This window comes from Vulpes lagopus, chromosome 4 (assembly GCF_018345385.1).
Source record: "Vulpes lagopus strain Blue_001 chromosome 4, ASM1834538v1, whole genome shotgun sequence".
NCBI lineage: Eukaryota > Metazoa > Chordata > Mammalia > Carnivora > Canidae > Vulpes > Vulpes lagopus.
The window spans coordinates 98,812,481-98,834,347 of record NC_054827.1 but is presented as its reverse complement, the minus strand read 5'-3'; the positions used below and the strand labels follow the sequence as shown (position 1 = coordinate 98,834,347).

At 41.0% G+C, this 21,867-nt stretch overlaps 1 protein-coding gene across 4 annotated transcripts in view; it reads left to right on the top strand.

Annotated features, from left to right (window-relative positions):
* The window catches only part of FAM189A1 (family with sequence similarity 189 member A1), a 449,858-nt gene that overhangs the window by 184,159 nt on the left and 243,832 nt on the right, over window positions 1-21,867 (top strand). For 3 of the 4 annotated variants that reach the window (XM_041752474.1, XM_041752471.1, XM_041752476.1), the window contains exon 2: window positions 6,694-6,750. The exons of the other annotated variant lie outside the window; for it this stretch is intronic. In XM_041752474.1, the coding sequence (XP_041608408.1) occupies window positions 6,694-6,750 (57 nt within the window). The remainder of the gene's footprint in view (window positions 1-6,693; window positions 6,751-21,867) is intronic. 4 annotated transcript variants of the gene reach the window in all.

Sequence of the window (21,867 nt, the reverse complement as noted above, 5' to 3'; positions counted from 1 at the left end):
TTCTGGTTACTTGCAGAAATATACCTACCTTGGGGAAAATTTCTCCATTTTTGCATCCACAGAACCTCACTGATTAAGGGCAAGCAATGTGTTCACAACAAAAGACTTCTGAGCTTACAAACATCAAAGAAAGCAAGCTGCAAAAAGTGAGCATCAACAGAAACAACAAGAGATATAGACTTAGGTAACCTTCTTTTTACTCCACATCTTGGACTCTAGAACCTCTGCATATGGAATATTTTAAGCAACTATGGACAGAATCATACAGATGAGCACACAAAAAGAAACTGTCTGAAACAAATAGTCATATTTGGGGAAAGACAAAAGCAGAACTTGTAAATACCTAAAATATAACCATTAAAATTCTCTAAATAAGTGCAAATGGCCAACAGCTGATTAAATGTAACTCAGGGAAAATTAGTCACCTGGAAGGTGAGCCTAAGGAAATTATTCAGAATAAAACACTGAATGACACAGATATGGAATATGTAAAAGCAGAACTAAGAGATTTGGAGGATGGTATATGAAGGGTCAGTGTGCAGCTGCTGGAGTACCTGATGGACAAAATGTTGGAGAGGCAATATTTGAAGTGATCTTGGCTGTCCCATTTCCAGAATATTAATTCTGAAAAACATAAATTCATCACGTCAGAAGCACAGGGCATGCCAACAAGGATATGTAAAAAGAAATCCATGCCTAGGCATATCACATAAAAACCTCAGAACACTAAAAGCAAGGAGCCCGTCTTAAAAGTCTTTAAAGAGTAAGGACAGTTTTGTACCTCAAGGAGCAGCAGTTAGAAGACAGCTAACTTCCTGATGGCAACAGTGGAATCCAGATGACTATGGAATAGTAACTTCAACCTTTTGAGAGGAGAAACCATCAACCTAGAACTGTGTACCCAGCAAAACTACTTTTCAAGCATGAAGGCTAAGTAAGACATTTCCAGGGAAACAAAAATTGGAGTTTACCACTAAAAGATCTGCACTAAAGAGCTTTTTTTTTTTTTTAAAAAAAAAAAAAGCTATATTATTCATTTGAGAGAGAGAATGCAAGCAAGAGTACAAGTGGCAGGGAGAAGCAGAGGGAGAGGGAGAAACAGACTCCCTACTGAGCAGGGAGCCCTCTGTGGGTCTTGATCCCAGGACCCTGGGATCATGACCTGGGCTGAAGGCAGATGCTTAACTGACTGAGCAACCCAGGCAGGCGCACCTGCACTAAAGGAACTTCTAAGTTAAGGGTTTATACCTTGTGGCCTAGCAGTCTAGGAAAGCCTGCGGAGTCCATCTCAGAGTAAGACTTTTGAATGCAGAAAATGAAATAGGATTACAAAGGAAACCAATTATTTTGAAATGTTTTAAAATCAAAATATTTTAAAAATGTGTTATAATGTTACACATGCTATTTTATTAACTCATTAAATAATAAAATCCACTTGTGGGTCTAGTCACTACCCTTCCTTCAGCGTGAACACCCTGATGGAAGGCTTCATCGCACAAGGCAGAGCCAGGACGAATGAGTTTGGTACCAAGCACGTGTGAAGTAATTTTCATCAAAGAAATATTCACTGCAGAACAGACTATGTTGTATTTTTCTTGGATTTTCTTTTGACTCATGGGTTATTTGGAATATCTTAAAACATTTGACTTTTTCCTTCTTTTTTTTTTTTTTTCATGGGGCTGTCTTTCCAATCAGTGTCTCATTTTGCTCTTATACAATGAGGGAATGAAAGATATCGAACTCTTTTCTATCGTGGAGAAGGTAGGTTGAGGAGGAGAATGGCTTTCCTTGTGGACATCTTGATTTTGATGTATGGAAGCCTCCAGTGGGAAGTGGTGGAGAAAGTCAGAGCTGCAGGTGGGAGTGAATGGTTGGAGGAGAGAATGATGGGTTGGGAATTGTTCTGAGAAAAGGAGGCCAAAGCCATGGATTGGGATGGATGTGAAGACATGTATGTTTCCCAGAATGGAGCTGAGATGGACACAGAAGGCTGAAGGTTTGCATTACAGAGTGAGCCCTGCCAAGTGGTCCCAGGGAGACCCAGACACAGGAAACCACTCAGAAAGAAAAGAAAACGTAAGTAGGATAAAGTAGGAGATTCAGCTACTCCATGAAGCATAAGGAAGAATTTTGCATAGTGCAGGTCTGAAGTCTAAAAGCTTTGAGAGATGGGTTCAATAGACTTTTTCTCATTCTGGGAAGCTCAGAGTATTATTTGCTCCATTTTTATAATAACATTTTGTTCATCAGTTGTGAACCCTGGCTTCTTAGTGGTGAGTTGGTACCACTGTAGCTATTAGACATACCTGCATATGTTTTGTGAAATAATTTAATTGGCTTTCAAGTCTATGTTCTAGAAGGACTTACTTCCCAACCTAAAGTGTTGTATTACCATTTGCCTTTGAACCAGAAATGAAGCTCCCAGGAAAATTCTTGATTTGGGGCCAAGAAAGAACTTTTTGATCATCGAGGAAAGGATTTAAAGAGCTAATTTCTCCCAGGCCTCGGTGTTCAGGCAGTAGTACCAATCAAACAGGAAGGCCTTTAGCTCTAAAGATACCATTACTTCCTGGCAGTCAATAATTCCCTTTCATCACCCTCAACAGCAGGAAATTCTGTCTCACTTTTAATATTATCTCTTACCTCTATTTAGGCTGGGTGGGAAGTGGAGGAAAAAAAAATGAGTTGGTATCCTTTTAACAACCTGCAGGTGCTGGAAAAGTTAAGCCTCTCTCTCTGAGCAATATCATGCCTATCACATTCTTTTTGGCTTTTCTTTCACAGCCACTTAATTAAGTGTTACTCTTCTCTGACCTTCTTCAGTTTCTTCATATTCTGTGTAAACTGGGGACTTTGAATAACGATATTGGCAAATGAAATGGGACAAAGGTTTCATGAGATGCAGCAATTTCACAGCTAACTAGCTCCATGACCCCGTTCCTGACCAAAGTGGTACAATATAAACCTGCAGAATTACCAAGGTGGCAGAACAGACAATATAATTCTCACCGGTAGCTGGAATTGAGCAAAAACCAGTTCAAACTGAGATCCAGTCATTTCTGAGCAGGGACATGCTCCTTTATTTCTCTGTTGCCCAGTGGACCAGAGAGAAGGAGAGAAGGCATTCTAGAAACTGGGCTTTGAAGAGCCTCCTCCAAGATGCCACCCCTTCTTAGAATTGGTGCGAATGGTTCTAGATGAGGGAGTGGGCAGGGAAGTCTGCTTCTTCTGGGGGAGCGTGGAGAGAGAGTTGACATTTGAAAGCAAAATGCAGTATCCCACTCTTAATTATTAATATTCATGTATTAATAAGCGTGGGTGGCCATAATAAAATCCCATCGACTAGGTGGCTTAGCCAACAGGAATTGATTTTCTCACACTTCTGGAGGGTGGAAGTCAGAGATTAGGGTTGGGATCTGGTGCAGAACCCTTTCCTGCCTTGCAGGCTGTCAGAACCTCACTGTGTCCTCACATGGCCTTTCCATGGTTGTGCATGTAGAGAAAGATAGAGAAAGGAAGAGAGCTCTTTCTTATCCTGAAGGCCACCATCTCATCATGAAGGCCCTACCCTTACACCTAGTCTAACCCTAATGACTTCCTAAAGATCTTACCTCCAAATGCTATTGCACTGGGGATTAGGACTTCGATATATGGGTTTGGGGAAGACACAAACATCTACTCCATAATAAATAGTTTTCTATTGCTGGGTAGCAAAGTACCGCCAACTTTACAGTTTAACACAACACCATTAGAGTTTTTTTAGGTCAGGAGTCTTGACATGGCCTAGGCGAGTCAACTGGCCAAGGTCTTACAAGGCTGCAAAGTGTTGCCGAGACAACATCTTCTTACAGGTCACTGAGTAGGATCATAAGAGTGATGATAGCACATTGTGTTGATCACTAAGGGCAGGACTTTTAGACAAGCCCACAGGTCATCAGGGATCATTTTAGGATGTGTGTGCCACATTGAGTTTGATGTTATTATTATTATTTTTTTTTGTATGGGGGAATTGGCTCCATCCCCAATTACAGGTATTAGTGATACTTAGAAATGTATCATTTTCTTCAATAAAGCAAACTGTCCGTATTTGTTGGTAGTAGAATTACTTGAAGGGAATTCATGGAATGATAACTATAGGCAAGGAAAGTCAAGAATTTTTACTGTAGCCTAAGTTAAGTGATATTAACTAACTTCCTTTGTGTTTATAAATGCCTGCTCTCTGGAGGGTTGTGGGTTTCCAATAATAATTCTGTTATAAGCAACTTGGTCACTGTAGACATCTGATAGTTTTATGAACTTCAGCTTAAAAGAGATCAGGGAGTTCTATCTGAGCTTATTAAACATGCCTTGAGAGGTCTGGTAGTTTAGAGATTTAATGGGACCCCATGTACTCATGAATTCACAGGCCCTTTCTGTGTGAGGAGGCACTGGGCCATGTCCTGAATAGGTAAAATTTTCTACAGCATGAGTAGGAAGTAGAAGGCAGAGTATAAGTGGATGTTTTCTGGGAGGTGTACTTTCCCATCCCCTATCCAGGGTTTGTCTGGGTCAGGCTGGTGTTGGTGTGAAGGGAAAACAGAGGACACTCTTTTGAAGTCATATCCTAAGGAGATGGCAGGGTCCGAGCCAGCTGTGTTGGGGCCACGTCCAGGAGTTGGGTTTGAGTGACCAGGAGGAGGGGTGCCATTCTGGGAGGAGGGATGACAATAGGGAGAGTGGGTTGGGTATAGGAGGGAAGAGAGATGGTAGGCATTGTGGAAGATGAGCAAGGGACTGGGCTCAGACACAGAACAGTACTCAGGGATTTTTATACAAGTTGCAGCTGGGTGGCATCATGAAGAGAGATTTGGGAGATGAAAAAGTGTTCGCAAATACTATTTGTCTAGATTGACTATGTTTGCAAGATGCAGGCTTTGAAGAAAGAATATATATGTGACATGCTTGGGAGCAGAGCCCTGTTGAGCTCTCTTTGGTTCATTTTGTTTGTTTGTTTGCTTTATGTTTGTGTATGTGCATAAGATTCAAAAGTCTTTTGTATGAACCTCTGGTCCAGATGTGTTTGGAAATCCACCTGAGACTAGCATAAGGGGATTGATAGAGACTGTTGGGCCTGAGACTTGGCCCCGCCCCCTGCAGAAGTGTTTGAGAGTTAACTGGAGTCAGTTGCCAAGAGAACTTGGGGATATGTTCAGTAGGATACTCTCCTCCTAGGCCTGAGTCAGTCCTTCTGGAATAGAGGAAATGTAGCCAAAGCCATCCACCGCAGAGCCCATCTACTTGGCCCATGCCCACAGTGGAAAGTTGGGGTGATCTGTCATTACAACAGACCTCATATGAAAATACCTTACTTATAGTGGGGCCTCCCAGAATATTGCTCTGGCAGATCATGGGGGTGAGGGAGTTGGGACCATCTCTGGCATTTGGATATGAGTGACCAGGAGGAGGGGTGCCATTGTAGGAAGCAGGAGTGACAAGAGAAAGACTGGGTTGGGGAGGTAGAGATTGCAGGTTTTTGTTTTTAGACACGTTGAGGCAGAGTGTGACACCGGGAGCAGTGGGCAGCATGACTCAGTGGTCAGGGAAGCATCTGCAGGAGGTGTTGACAGATGGTGTTAGAGGATCCTGAATGATAGATGGATCTCCAGTGGAACCAGAGGGTGGAGGAGAAATAGGTCTGAAGAGAGGTCTTGGGAAGTGGGAAAGGAAAGGTGGGGGGACCTGGAGCAGAGAAGGGTGTTAAGAGAGTGACACAAAGCCTGGGAGGATGTGGTTAACGTCAGGTGTATAAGCTAATCCATGCACTGTGCCCCACACTTAGCAACCCCTCGGGTGACCTTGGGAAGTGTGTGTGTGGGTGGTGAGGGCTGAAGCTGGATTGAGTGGGGCGGGGTGGGGGGAACACCCGTGTTTTGGTGATCTGTCCTGATCTGTCCACCGTGCCTACACCCATGGACACTGGGAATCAGTGGGCAGTGTGTGCCTCAGGGATTGTGAACCAGGAGTGGAAGGGTGGTTCTCCTGAGAAAGAAGACACAAGGGTGCTTCTGTGGTTAGGGTGACAGGGAGGAGCTGGGATGGGGGTACTTCTAGAAGGTCCTGGGGGGAACACACTCGTGGGCAGGAGAGGCCAGGGGCGGCCCAGGAAAGGAGCCAGCAGCTCAGTGTCATGTGTGGGAAGCTCGGGCCTGCTGGTGGCACCGCCTCCTGGTGAGGTGGGAAGCTGACTGGGGGACCAGGTATGTGAAAGGAGAGGGGGGGCTGCTGGGTCTGCCATGCCCAGTACCCAGACACAGAGGGCAGGTAGCTGGGTGACACACAGGGGGAAACTCCACCTTTCCCCCAAGGTAGTGTTTCGAATCCTCTCTGTGAGTTTTAAGTCACACGGCCAACTAAGTCACAGGACCAGAGTGGAGAAAGTACCCAGTCTGGGTGGAGGCTCTCCGAAGGTGCGTTTGTCCTTGGGTCCGTCCACGCACAGCATGAGAGACCTCTCATGAGCTCGCAGCTGTCTCAGAGGCCCTTGTGCCGCCCACAGGCCTGCAGGCTGTGAGCGTCAGTGGGGAGAGCTCCCTCACGTGTGAGGGCCGCCTTCTAGAAACAGTCCTTTCCCAAGCCCAAGTGACCAGTCCTGCTTTGATTGTCTGTTAAAGGTCTCTAGAGGGTCTTACCTCCCTGCACTGTTTGTCTTTCCAGGTGCTGCTCTCAGGACTCATTGGCGTTGTCTCCTGGAAGAGGCCACTGTCCCTTGTGGTAAGTCAGCACCTGGTCTCCATGGGCAGCCTTGGAGCAGGGCCCTCCTCGCCAGGGTGTGAGTGCTTTACAGGTGACAGCAAAGAACATTTTGGCTTTCTTTGCAGAAAGCAGGATACAGACCTTATAGAACTGGAACCTCTGAATGCAGAGGAGCTCATTGGTAACAACCACTGCGCATCTTACCCTCTCTACTTCTGAGAATACCCATCAGGTGCCTGTCTGAGATGCTCACATGCTATTCTCCGCCTTTGTTCTGTTTGGGTGCCCTCATCTGAGGACAGGCTGGGATCAAAGATGTCTTAGTAAGTGTAGATGCAAGCATTTCCTCTAGGCGTGCACACATACATATGTGTGCATACGAGCACACAAGCCGTGCATACTTCACCGGAGTTCAAGAAATGTTAGCAGCATGTGTGTTCTGGGGACTGAAACTTTGAATTTCAGAGGAGGATGTTTATTTAAATAGATCAGAGGGGTGCTGCTTGCATTCCCTCTGCCATGGCTGTGACCCTGTGCTGGGGAGGAGCAGGCTGCACGGGAGATGGAAAGGAGATGATGGCTTTTCCATTGGGGAAAGTAACCCCGAGCAAATTCATGTTTATTGATTTGTATGATTTGTATGCGTGTTTTTCTCAGCATGTGCATTAATATATTTATGTGTCCGTATCAGGGCCAGACGAAGAGGTTTTCTGGGTTTTGATGGATAATGAAAAAAAAAAACATGGTGTGGCTTTTTTCTCTTTTGTAGTAATCAATTATTTAAAATCTCTTCTTTAAGTGATTAGGTTTGGAGATAATGACATATACTAAATATTAATGGGAATAGAAAAAACCCCCACAAATCTGCTTGTTGGAAACACCTCCTCCTCATGAGAATAACTACAGCATCCTGAAGAGGCATTGGGAAGAGAGTGGCATTAATTCAGTGAGCCTCTTCTCCCATGACTTGTTGAGAGATTTCCTTTGCAAAAAAATGTGTTTTTTTTTTTTTAATGTAGAAAGTTTCAAACATGCGCATGAGTAGAGAGAGAAGCTAGTATAATGAATCCCTATGTACCCCCCATCTGTCTTCTACAGACACCAACATTTGGCCTGTTTTGATTCCTCCAAGCCCCTTGCTGAAGCATTTTAAAGTACATCAAAACCAGTGTGTCAAGAAGCTGACTCCTTTGTGCAGAAGGAAGTGGTGGTGGGCATGCCAGCGTGGGGACCCGATGTTCTTGGGCTGTGCTTTTGGGTTCCTTTTGTGGACATGGGGCCAGCTTGTTCTATTCCTCCTCACCAGCCCTTATGGTACAGGCTGAGGAAGGCCTCTGACAATGGCTGCCAAATGAAGAAAAACCACAACTCCTTTTGGTGGGTGTGTGGGCAAAAAGATGAGAGGAATGGTGTCCATGATCACCCAGCCACTCCTCATGCCCGCCCCAGTCCTGGCCCCAGGATGGAGATTCTTGCAGGGCTGGGCATTGTACTGTGAAGGATGCTATGCAGCTTGTAGCTGAAAAGGAGTCAGGACCCCATGTGGACATGGCTCAGGTGTTTCCTGGGGGAAGCCAGAGCAGTAGGATGGGATGCCAGGGCCTCACCCTAGAAAGAGGGATAAAGTACCAGCTGAAGCTGCTACAGCAGAACATTCAAAGTGCCTGCTCACTAGTCCCTGTCCATTGGGGTAGAACCAGTCACCCTCTGGGCCACCGTGAGCATTTCCTCCCCTTGATTTATTTCTGCCCAATCCCCAAGTAGAAGAGAAGGGGTTCCCTCAGCTCAGTTGACCACTTTCCTAACAGGGAGGTAAGGGGATGGGTAAGGATAACAGTAGGTGCTATAACAAACCCCAGACTTCCAGTGGCTTAACACAATGTGAGTTAAGAACCCAAAAGCACAGCCAAAGGACATGCTTCTTTGAGAGTGGCTATTCCAGGTAGTGGGCCACTCCCCCACACAGGGGATCCTGAGACTGTGGTTGCTTCCTTCCTGGGCCATGTCGAGTCCACTGCATTTCAGTGAAGGAGGAATGGCAATGGGAGAGAGTCTGAAGGTTACCTTCATCACTCTCATGTCACACCTTTGGGGAGAGCCTGTCACATGGACCCATTTGGCTGGAAAGGAGGCTGGACAAAGTAGTCCCTTTCTGGACACAGCACTTCACAGCAGCAGCTCCATACTGTGAAGAGGAGGGCAAGAATTCTGGTAGACCGGTGTTTCTCTCTACCATAAGAACATTATTCTGTGTTGACCAGGACAATACAGTCTTTTGATTCATTAGTAAAAACTCACTGTCCAGACTCAACCAGAAGGACGTGAAGTCTGGATTTAAATCATTCTTTTATCCCCAGTTCCTGCTTCTGTCCTCTACCCTAAAGGTAGTGTTTCCTTCTTCATGGAGGTATAAAACTGACAGAGCCTCTAGGACTATTCTAGTTTATTTCCAGAGGACCCACTGCCCTCTGCCCCCACCAAGGACCCCCCTGGAGTGAAGGAGGCTATCTGTCCTTTGGGGTGGTCACAAGAGGCAGTGTTGGACTCTGCTGAACCAGGACCTGCACAGCCATGCCCGGTGCCCTGCAAGGGCTGGATGGGTGAGGACAGCAATGCGTGGGCATGCTGACAACAGGGTGTTGTCACTGGTCTGTTGGTAATACCTTTCCCCTGAGTGGCTAGTGCATGTGGGCCTGTCCTAATCTCTGCCTCTCCTTTCTTTTCATTGCTCCAATTTTATAAGACAGAATGGGGTGAGAAAGGGTGTACTTTTCATCGAGTGACTGATAGGAAGGGGAGAGGGGTCAGCAGGCTGTCCGAGAGGATGGGGAGGGAGAATGCCCCTTCCAGGCTGGTGGATGTGATGCCAGAAGGAGAAGGACAAGAAAAATATTGTGACTTTCTTGGGCTGGTATTTTATTTTATTTTATTTTATTTTATTTTATTTTATTTTACTTTACTTTACTTTATTTTATTTTTTAAAAGATTTTATTTATTTATTCATGAGAGACACAGAGAGAGATGCAGAGACATAGGCAGAGGGAGAAGCAGGCTCCATGCAGGGAGCCCCATGTGGGATCATGACCTGAGCCAAAGGCAGATGCTTAATCCCCAACCCACCCAGGCATCCGTTGCACTGGTATTTTATTATTATTTTTTATTTTTATTTTTTTGCACTGCTATTTTAAAGGAGCCTTTCATAATGCTGAAACTTAATAGCTATCTCAGTAGAGAATATGTATTTTTGCATCATTGTGGTTCTTTTTATTTTTTTATTGAAGTGTAATTACCATATGCTTATGTTAGTTAGTTATATAGTTCAGGTTATGTTGTTATATTAGTTTATAATTATCATATAATACAATATTAGTTTCAGATGTATTGAATAGTGATTCACCAGTTCTGTACATTACTTAGTACTCATGATAATAAGTGTACTTAGTCCCCATTACCTAGTTCACCCATCCCCCACCCACCACCCATCTGCAACCACCAGTTCTCTTATTTTATTTATTCTATTTTATTTTATTTTATTTTATTTTATTTTATTTTATTTTATTTTATTATTTTTTGGTTGGTTCTCTTATTTTAAGAGTCTAATGTTTTATCTCTCTTTTTCTATTTACTCATTTGTTTCTTAAATTCCATATATGAGTGAAATCATACAGTTTTGTCTTTCTTAGTCTGACTTACTGCACTTAGCATTATATGTTCTAAGGCCATCCATGTTGTTGCAAATGGCAAGATCTCATCCTTTTTTATTTAAATTTATTTTTATTTATTCATGATAGACATAGAGAGAGAGAGAGGCAGAGACACAGGCAGAGGAGAGGGAGAAGCAGGCTCCATGACGGGAGCCTGACGCGGGACCCAATCCTGGGACTCCAGGATCGCGCCCTGGGCCAAAGGCAGGTGCGAAACCGCTGAGCCACCCAGGGATCCCCGTGATCTCATCCTTTTTTATGGCCAAGTAATAGTCGTGTGTGTGTTTGTGTGTGTGTGTGTGTGTGTGTGTGTGTGTACCACTTTTTCTTTATCTGTTCGTCTATGGACCGACACTTGGGTTGCTTCCATATCTTAGCTCTTGTAAATAATGCTGCAGTAAACATAAGGGTGCATATGTCTTTTCAAATTAGTGCTTTCATTTCCTTTGGGTAAATACCCAGTAGTGGAATTACCAGATCATATGGTAATTCTGTTTTTAATTTTTTAAGGAACATCCATACTGTTTTCCACAATGGCTGAACCAATTTACATTCCTATCAACAGGGCAAAGGATTCCTTTTTTCTGTACATCCTCACCAACACTTGTTATCTCTGGTCTTTTGGTTCTAGCCATTCTGTTGGGTGTAAGGTGATACCTCATTGTGATTTTGATTTGCATTTCCCTGATGATTAGTGATGTTGAGCATCTTTTCACATGTCTGCTGGTCATCTGTTTATCTTCTTTGGAAGAATTCTGTTCAGGTCCTCTGCCCATTTTTAAATCAGATTATTTCATTTTTTGTATTGCATGTATAAGTTCTTTATATATTTTGAATATTAACCTCTTATCTGATATATCATTTGCAAATATCTTCTCTCATTCAATAGGTTGCCTTGTCATTTTGTTGATGATTTCCTTCAGTATGTAAAAGCTTTTCATTTTGATGTAGTCCCAGTAGTTTAATTTTGCTTTTGTTTCCATTGCCTGAGGACACGTATTTAGAAAAATGTTTTGTGGCTGATGGCAAAGAAATTACTATCTATGATTTCTTCTAGGAAGGAATTTTATGGTTCCAGGTCTCACATTTAGGTCTTTAATCCATTTTGAGTTTATTTTTGTATATGGATAAGAAAGTGACCCAGTTTCATTCTTTTGCATGTAGCTGTGCAGTTTTCCCAGCATTATTTGGTGAAGGGACTACCTTTTCCCCATTGTATGTTCTTGCCTCCTTTGTCATAAATTAATTGACCATATCATCATGGACTTATTTCTGGGCTCTGTTTCGTTACATTGATCTGTTTGTCTATTTTTATCCCGTACTATTCTTTACTTTTGATCACTACAGCTTTGTAGTATATCTTGAAATCTGGGATTGTGATACCTCAGCTTTGTTCTTCTTTCTCAGGATTCCTTTGGCTATTTGGGGTCTTTTGTGGTTCTATACAAATTTTAGGATTATTTGTTCTAGCTCTGTGAAAATGTTGTTGGTATTCTAATAGCGATTGCATTAAATCTGTAGATTGCTTTGGGTAGTATGGACATTTTGACAGTTGAAAACTTTTTTTTTTAAGATTTATTTATTCATGAGAGACAGAGAGAGAGAGAGAGAGAGAGAGAGAGAGAGGCAGAGACATAGGCAGAAGGAGAAGAAGGTTCCCTGCAGGGAGCCCGATGTGGGACTTGATCCCAGGTCCCCAGGATCACACTCTGGGCCGAAGGCAGACGTTCAACCACTGAGCCAGCCAGGTGTCCCAACATTGTTTTTGCTAACCCGTGAGCATGGAATATCTTTCCATTTGTGTTATCTTCAATTTCTTTCATCAGTGTTTTATAGTTTTCAGAGTGCAGGTCTTTCACCTCTTTGGTTATGGTTTGTTTTTGGTTTTTTTTTTTTAAATTAATTTTTATTGGCATTCAATTTACCAACATACAGAAAAACACCCAGTGCTCATCCCGTCAAGTGTCCACCTCAGTGCCCGTCACCCATTCCCCTCCAACACCCACCCTCCTCCCCCCTTCCACCACCCCTAGTTCGTTTCCCCGAGTTAGGAGTCTTTATGTTCTGTCTCCCTTCCTGATATTTCCCAACAATTCTTCTCCCTTCCTTTATATTCCCTTTCACTATTATTTATATTCCCCAAATGAATGAGAACATACACTGCTTGTCCTTCTCCGATTGACTTATTTCACTCAGCATAATACCCTCCAGTTCCATCCACGTTGAAGCAAATGGTGGGTATTTGTCGTTTCTAATTGCTGAGTAATATTCCATTGTATACATAAACCACATCTTCTTTATCCATTCATCTTTCGATGGACACTGAGGCTCCTTCCACAGTTTGGCTATTGTGGCCATTGCTGATAGATGCCAGATTTCAGGTTGTACTACAAAGCTGTGGTCATCAAGACAGTGTGGTACTGGCACAAAAACAGACACATAGATCAGTGGAACAGAATAGAGAACCCAGAAGCGGACCCTGAAATGTATGGTCATCTAATATTCGATAAAGGAGGAAAGACTATCCATTGGAAGAAAGACAGTCTCTTCAATAAATGGTGTTGGGAAAATTGGACATCCACATGCAGAAGAATGAAACTGGACCACTCTCTTTCACCATACACAAAGATAAACTCAAAATGGATGAGAGATCTAAATGTGAGACAAGAGTCCATCAAAATCCTAGAGGAGAACACAGGCAACACCCTTTTTGAACTCGGCCACAGTAACTTCTTGCAAGATACATCCACAAAGGCAAAAGAAACAAAAGCAAAAATGAACTATTGGGACTTCATCAAGATAAGAAGCTTTTGCACAGCAAAGGATACAGTCAACAAAACTAAAAGACAACCTACAGAATGGGAGAAGATATTTGCAAACGACATATCAGATAAAGGGCTAGTTTCCAAAATCTATAAAGAACTTACTAAACTCAACACCAAAGAAACAAACAATCCAATCATGAAATGGGCAAAAGACATGTTTTTGTTTTTGGTGCAGTTGTAGATGTGCTTGTTTTCTTAATTTCTCTTTTTGCTACTTCATTATAGGTATATAGAAATGCAACAGAATTCTGCATATTGAATTTGTATTCTACAACTTTACTGAATTCATTTACCACTTTTGGTGGAGTCTTTAGGGTTTTTTTATATAAAGTATTATGTCACCTGCAAATAGTGAGTTTTACTTCTTCCTTACTAATTTAGATTCCGTTTATTTCTTTTTGTCTGATTGTTGCATAAAAGTACTATGTTGAATAAAAATGGTGAGAGCAGAAATCTTGTCTTGTTCCTGATATTAGAGGGAAAGATCTCAGTTTTTTACCATTGAGTATGATGTTAGCTGTGGGTTTTTTACATAAGGCCTTTATTATGTTGAGGTATATTCCTTTTAAACCTACTTTGGTGAGAGTTTTTAACATGCCTTTAACATGATCTGCCTTTGGCTCAGGTCATGATCTCATGATCATGGATCCTTGGATCAAGTTCTACATTGGGCTCCTCCTGCACGGGGAGCCTGTTTCTCCTTCTTTCTCTTCCTCCCACCCCCATCTCTGAAGAATAGATAAGTAAAATCTTTTTTAAAAAAAACTATAAAAGGTTCAACATTATGCTGGATTGCAATTAAGAATGAGATTATATAGCTCTGATTTAAAGAATTTTTGAAGATTCAGTGAAACATCTTGTGAATGCTTATATATCAGTAATGAAACTAGTCTCACACATAATCACAGGTAGTATAATTTTTTAAAATATTTGAGCGAAGTAGTGGCCATTAGGTTATTTGTAACAATACTGCTGAGCTGGCCATTAGATTATTTGTAACAATACTGCTAGGAGAGTAATAAGCATGAGGTTAAAAATATTTTTTATAGTTAATTTTTGTAAACAAAAGATTTTCACAGTTTATTTTATACAGTTTTTAAGCAAAGTAAACCTATTTTTAAAAGCATTAATTTGTAGGAATATGAGTATCATATTGATCCCATGATAATTTAGTACTGTTAGCATTTTATATTATACTGTTCGAAGTTTTTGAGAGTGGTTTGCTTTTATTGTGAAATTTTATCAGCCAAGATGGGGATGTGTATCAGTGAAGGTTTAATCAAAGAAATAGAACCTCAAGGAGCCAACAACACCAAGCATCTCTGTGGGTCAGATTCTTCTGAGTAATGCTTGGCCCCATTTTCCACTACAGTAACCACACCCACCTGATCTTTGGTGATTAAGTGCTGTCACTTGGTCCCTGCCACCCTGGAGTCCCATAATCCTTATTGCATTTAGGAAACCTAGCCTGATGGTAGTGCAGACCCTTCCCACTCTAATTTCTGACCTACAGAGAAGAGTTACCACAAAGCTCTTCAAGGATGCCAGAGTTCCTCTCACAGATTTCTTATAGTTGTGGTGAAAAGTGTGTTCTCTGGATCCTCCAGGGCAGGTAAGCAAATCTTAAAGGATCAGCGCATTCTTATTCCTGTCTCCCTAAGCCTTTAGATATCTTCCTCTTATGGTTTACCAAGGAAGTCAGGAATTACAACTTCATTTAGTTGAAGTTGGATCCACCTTCGGATTCATATGTTAACAAACCAAACAAACTGAGCTCTTCTCTTCTCTTCTCTTCTCTTCTCTTCTCTTCTCTTCTCTTCTCTTCTCTTCTCTTCTCTTCTCCTTTCATTTTTAAAGACTTTATTTATTTGTGAGAGACACAGAGAGAGAGAGGCAGAGACATAGACAGAGGGACAAGCAGGCTCCCTGAGGAGCATGGTGTGAGACTCAATTCCAGGACCCTGGGATCATCATGACCTGAGCCAAAGGCAGATGTTTACCCATTGAGTCACCCAGGTGCTCCAAACTGAGCTTTCCTTAACTATGCCAGCTAAACATGGAATGCCAGGATCTCTGCTTACCTGATAGCAATAAATCTGGCCTGATTCTACTGTGTATTCCTTCTACCTTGCTCCTCCACCATTAATAGTAAGTTCTAAGATGGTCCCCAGCCTCCAACTGTGAGACAGTTTCCAGGCACAGGTAGGGGAAATGTCGGAAGAGCCTGGCACACTCACTGAGTTAAGGAGAAGAAGGTCAAGGTCTGGGGATTTCAAGGTGGCTAGAATTCACAGGATAAAGTGCCAGAGAGGAGAGACTTCCACAAACAGAAGTCTGGAGGTCTGCAGAGGATCCCTTGTGAATATTCAGCTGATTTTTATCAGCTTTTTCATATGAGGAAAACTGCCTAAGGCAAAGAAAGAATCATCTTAGTGGATTAGAAGGAACAGTGAAGGCATAAAAACAGGATGTTCTACCACCCAGGCTGGAAAATCTCATGATTCACTCAAGCAGTGAGTAGAATACTTTTAGAAGAATCTCTCCTCAGTAATCGGGAATACTTAACCCCAGAGTACATGTCACTCCAGTCCTTTGTGACAAATCTTTTTTTTATATATAGATTTTCTTTCTTTATTCCTGAGAGAGAGACACACACACACACACACAGAGGCAGAGACACAGGCAGAGGGAGAAGCAGGCTCCATGCAGGGAGCCCAATGGGGGACTTGATCCCAGGTCTCCAGGATCACGCCCTGAGTCGAAGGTAGATGCTCAACTGCTGAGCCACCTAGGTATCCCAAAAAATGCCTTTGTGACAAATCTTAAAAGCCAGATCCAAAAGAATCAAACTATTTCCAACTAATTTAATTGTGTTCCAGGATAAAGTTCAAAAATGTTCATAGGAGTACAAAAATATACAGCACCAAGTAAGATAATAATCACAATGTCTGGCATCCAATCAAAGATTACTAGGCAAGCCAAGAAACAAGAAAATACACCCTGAAATGAGGAGGAAAAATAAGCCAATTTAAACTGATACAGAACTTACCCACATGTTAGAAATAGCAGACAGGGACATTAAAACAGTTGTAACTGTATTCCACATGTTCAAAAAGTTAACTAGAGACAGGAAGGTATTAAAAAAAATACCTGTTTGAATTCTGAGTGATGAAAAATTCAATACAAGAGAGAAAAGATTCACTGAATGAGATTAATGGCAGATTCAATAAGAGAGAAGAGGGTTTCCTGAATGCTTTGGTTGGTTAAGTGTCTGACACTTGATTTTGGCTCAGGGTCATGGGATTGAGCTCTATATCACACTTCGTGCTCAGTTGAGATTTTACTTAAGATTCTCTTCCTCTTCCTCTGCCCCCCCTCTCTCAATCAATCAATCAATCAATCAATAAGAGAAGAAAAGATTAGTGAACTCAAAGCATTGCAATAGAAGTTATCCAAATGTAGAACATGGAGAAAAAAGAATTTTTGAAAAACAAAAGGAGCATTAATGAGCTATAGGGGAGAAGTTCAAGAAGCCTAATATATGCGGAATTGGGGTCCCTAAAGGAGTGAGGATGAATAGAAAAAATATTCAAAAATAGAGAGTAGATCTTAAAAGTTCTTATCACAAGAAAAAAATATTTTGTGACAAGGTCTGATGGTGGACATTAAGTAGACTTGTTGTGGCAATCAGTTTATAATATATATATATATATATATATATATATATATATATATATATCTCAGATCATTATATTATACATCTGAAACTAATATAGTATTATTTGTTGGGCACCTGGATGGTGCATTTGGTTAAGTGTCTGATTCTTGGTTTCAGCTCAGGTTGTGATCCCATGAATCATGAAATGGGGCTCTGTGCTCACCGTGGAGTCTGCTTGGGTTTCTTTCTCCCTCTGCTCCTCCTCCCACACTTGCAAACTCTCTCTCATTCTTCTCTCTCTGAAATAAATAAGTCTTTAAAAATATATGCAATGCTGTATGTCAGTTGAATCTCAGTTCAAAGAAAAAGAACTAATAGCCAGTTTTTTTTTTCTTCAGAATTGGGTCGAAACTGTAAACCCACAGATCTGAGAAGCTTAGTACACACATAGGATAGGAAATATGCAGAAGAACACACAAGCATTTTGTGGGACTTTTACATAGTGTGAAAAAAAACAGTATAAAGGTGAGGAGGGAGGTATACAATGCAAAGCTCTTAGAAGATATGTGAAAAAGTATGTGTCTTGAAGGCAAATTGCTGTAAGCTAAGCTGTATACTATAAACACTAAAGCAACCACTAAAATAAAAAAGAGTTGGTTAATAAGCTAACAAACGAAATAAAAAGTCATGCAAAGCATCTAATTATCCAAAAGAAGGCAGAAAAAAGAAAAGGGGAACAGAGAATAGGTGCAACATAAAGAAAACAAATAGCAAGCTTTTATGACTCATTTCAATTTCTTATTTGAGTTTCTTGTTCATTTGTTTTGTCTATTTTCTATAAGACTGGTTCCTTGGTTTGTGGGATTTCTTCATATAGTAATTCTTTTCTGCTTTAAATGGCTAATATTTTATTCCAGTCTGTTGGTTGTCTTTGCTTTTTTAGTTTTAATGAGTGTCTTTTTATTTTTTTATTTTTTAAAAGATATTTATTTATTTATTTATTTATTTATTTATTTATTTATTTGAGAGCGGGGAGGCAGAGACACAGGCAGAGAGGGAAGCAGGCTCAATTCAGGGAGCCTGACGTGGGTCTCGATTTCGGGTCCCCAGGATCATGCCCTGGGTCGAAGGCGGCGCTAAACCGCTAAGCCACCGGGGCTGTCATTTTATTTTCTCTTTTTAAAAAATGCAGAATTGTTGGCTTTTTATCTTGTAAACTCTGTTGTTTTGTTTTCTTATGTGGTGTCTAGGGTTTCTTTAAAAGATTGCTCTGGCCCCACAATTCTGAAATTATTTTCCTGTGTATTTCTAAAACCTTTATAGGTTTGCTTTTTTATGATAAGGTAATTGATCCCAAATGTACTTTTAAGTAGGGTATGAAGCATAAAAATCTAACTTTATTTTTTCCAAATGAATAATCATTTTTTCAGCAGCAATTTTTGAATGTTCAGTATTTCCCCTCACATGTGAAGTATCCTCCTCCTCCCCACTACTATGGACATGGGTCTGTTTATTCATCTCTTCTGTTTCATGAGTCTATTGGTCCCTTTTTAAGTGAATACAATGACATTTCAGTTAGTCTAGCCTTATAATAAATAAGTCACTCTTATTTTTTTCATAAATTTTGCAACTTGTGTGTATTTTCGGGAAATTTTTGAATCACTTTGTAATGTTTTACATTGATAATAATTTGGTTTGTTGTGGCTACCTTGATTTTATATATTAACTTCTGGACAAATGATATCTTAATTACTGAGAGATGGGAATACATTTTCTGTTATAATTTCTGGAAGGATATTGTGTGTTGATGTTCTATCTGGCTACAGCACACCATAGTGACCTGTTGTGGTGGATTTGACTAAATGTCTGTTAGATATTTCAAGAGAAGTTTTCTGGGCAAATTTCTTCCATTAAGTTTTTGATTCTATCTCTTCTCCTATTTTTCTGCCTTCTAGAATTTATCCTAATTAGAGTAGGTAGAAGGATATTCTACATGGTAAGTTGATGCCAAATAATTCTTAACATTTAAAAAATATATATTTTCCTTTTTCTTCCTTACTTCCTGGGATATTTCTTCTGTTGTATTTTCTGGATAACTAATTTGGGCTTCAGCCACCTTCCTTCTACTATCTGACCCTTCTGCTGAATGTTTCATTTTGACAGCATGTTATTTTCAGAGAACTCTCTTGTTCTCTAATTGCTTCTTTTTCATAGCAATATGTTCACAGTTTGTGAAGCACTCATTATATGGATGCTGTCTCCTTCAGGGGTATTAATTAGAATTTTATTTATCAGGTTTCCTCACTCCTCTGTATTCTTACCTCCCCCATAGGTCAGTTGGTCTCTTTACTCATCTAGCTTTTCAGAAAATTTGTTTTACTCAGTATGTCAAGCCATCCTTGATTAACCTGTTTATATTTACAAAGGAAGGACTGTGTTGATGTGGGTAGGTGGCTGGTATGGTTGCTTGCCTGGTGTCTTGTGTTTTCTTGTCTGAGGTGGCATGTGGCTGTTCATATTTCCTGCCACTCCCACCTGTGTAGACCTGCCCCAGGATGGAAAGGCCATCTTTGGGATCTGTGAGAGCAGGAGGTCTGTGTGGACTGGAGGATCTATGTCAGGCCTCCTGGGAGAGGTGGCCAGTTCAGGGAGGATCACTCAAACTTATTTTCCACCAGGCAGACCTGGATTTTCCAACTTTAGTGTCCATTGTGAAGGTTCTGAGGTACCTCAAGCCATGCTTGCCCTGGGCTGATGATGATGATGGTGACAACAGCAATTATTAACATTTATCAATTATTCCCCACGTTCCAAATACTCTCCTAAGGACCATCCTATGAAGTGGGTCCAACCGGGTTTAGTTGTGCCCAAAGTTTTACAGCTTGTGAGTAGCAGAGCTCAGGTTTAAACCCAGGTAATATGCTCTTGCTCTTAACCTCTAGGCCAGTCTCTTACCTGTACATCAGACCCACCTGAGGCACTTAAAAAAAAAAATACTAGTCCAGACCTGGGGCATCCTTTCCATTTAGCTTCTGTACTAATGAGTGTGGTTGTAAAATACACTATGTGCCAGGCCCTTTTCAAGTATTCTCACTGCTTGGTTCTCGTGACACCCCAGTGGGGCACTTCTGGTACCATCCCACCCAAAGAAGGAACTGAGGCACAGGACAGGAGTGGAGAGGGGGGCAGTAAACAATAGGCTAGACTCCAGCTCGGACTGATGGGGTCTGTGCTCCTAATCACTGTGCCACGCTGCCTTCATTGAGATCTTTAAATTTAGCAACAACAAATTTCTTTAGCTTACTGAAGCATAAATTCAGCTTCCTTAGCACGTCAGGCTAAGCCTTACTGCAGCACAGCATCAGACTAAATCAAATGCTTTTATGTCCAATTCATTATTTCACGATTTCCTTTTCATTAGAAGCTGCCAGAAAGAGGAAGATTTTTTTTCTTTTTTCTTTTCTTTTCTCAAAAAAGGCAGCTTCCATGGTCTTGCATTCATTCCAGCAGGTGTTGGGGTGGTTTTTAGCTGCCGGGAGCATTCCAGCCGTGATAAACCCAAGTACGTGGTACCAAGAGCTGTGATGAGCTCTCCCACTGTGCTTGGCACTGGCCAGAACATCACCAGTCTTTTGGAGCTTAATTCATTGGAGCTGCCCAGGAGTGGTACTAATAGGTGTTTACTAATTACTCCCAAATGTCGGGGCGACTGGGTGGCTCAGGTAATTGAGCATCCCACTCTGGATTTCTGCCCAGGTCATGATCTCGGGGATCATGGGATCAAGCCCCATGCAGGGCCCCCCAGGTTCAGCAGGGAGTCTGCTGGAGATTCGGTCTCTTCCTTGCTCTCTGCCCCCCCCCCATAAACAAATAAATCTTTAAAAAAAATGGTGTTTTTTAAAAAAATAAAAAATTAATTACTCCCAAGTTTAGACCAACCAGCCCTCTATATCTCTACCAAGTATAAATGGCTGATTCTTATAGTACCAATTTTATTGGAAACCTACAGACAAATGATGAAAGAAACAGCTTTCATTGTTCTTCAATTCAGCTTGAATTCTGTTTTTTATTGTTTTTTCTCGACTGCAGTATTTAGTGAAACATACAAGTGCCAAGGAATTGGAAGTAGTATGATGAATGGACTTCAACCTGGATTAGGGTGGGTTTTTTTCCCCTCTCTATTCATTGCTACGGCAATCATTTCCCAATATAATAAAACTTAAAATCTTACACTACATATATTAGCTTCTTTTTATTTATTTTTTATTTATTTATTTTTATTTTTTTTATTATTAGCTTCTTTTTAAAAAGTGTCTGTGAATTTTTGTATTAACAGAAATGTTTCCTGCTGTGCCCATCAGAAGTTCAGTTTTGGTTTCACTATAGATTCATATGTTTGGTGATATTTTGTGGGAAAAAAGTCTTTGAATTTCTTTAACCTTTAATATGAGTTATAGAAAGCCTGTAGGGCTTTCTTTCAAGCTCATGAATTGAGCTCAAATATAACTTTAATATGCTATTTAAAAATATAGGTGAGCTAAAGGTTAATATATTTAATGTAAATGTATTTGGAGTCATTATTTATTCAGAAAATTCGTTATAAATCCACTTTGGGGATTTCTTACAGTCAAGATCATGACCTCTCTTCGAGAGAATGTATTTTGCTTGATTACATTAAAGATGAAGCCTTCATTCCTTGAGTGCTGAAGAGGATTCGAAGGAAGGAAGGAAGATGTGCAGAAATTTGTACAGGTCCTTGAAACAATGCTGACTCTTACTCTGTTGATAAAGCAGCCTAAGTAGCTAAAACCCTTTATCTTGTTTGTAAAGATAGACTAATATGCTCATCTTTAAACTTACTACTAACAGTATTAAATTTCATTAGGGATAGGTAGTCTTCCCAGAAAACCAAGACTGACACAGTCTAATTGAAGTAGAGTATAAGAAA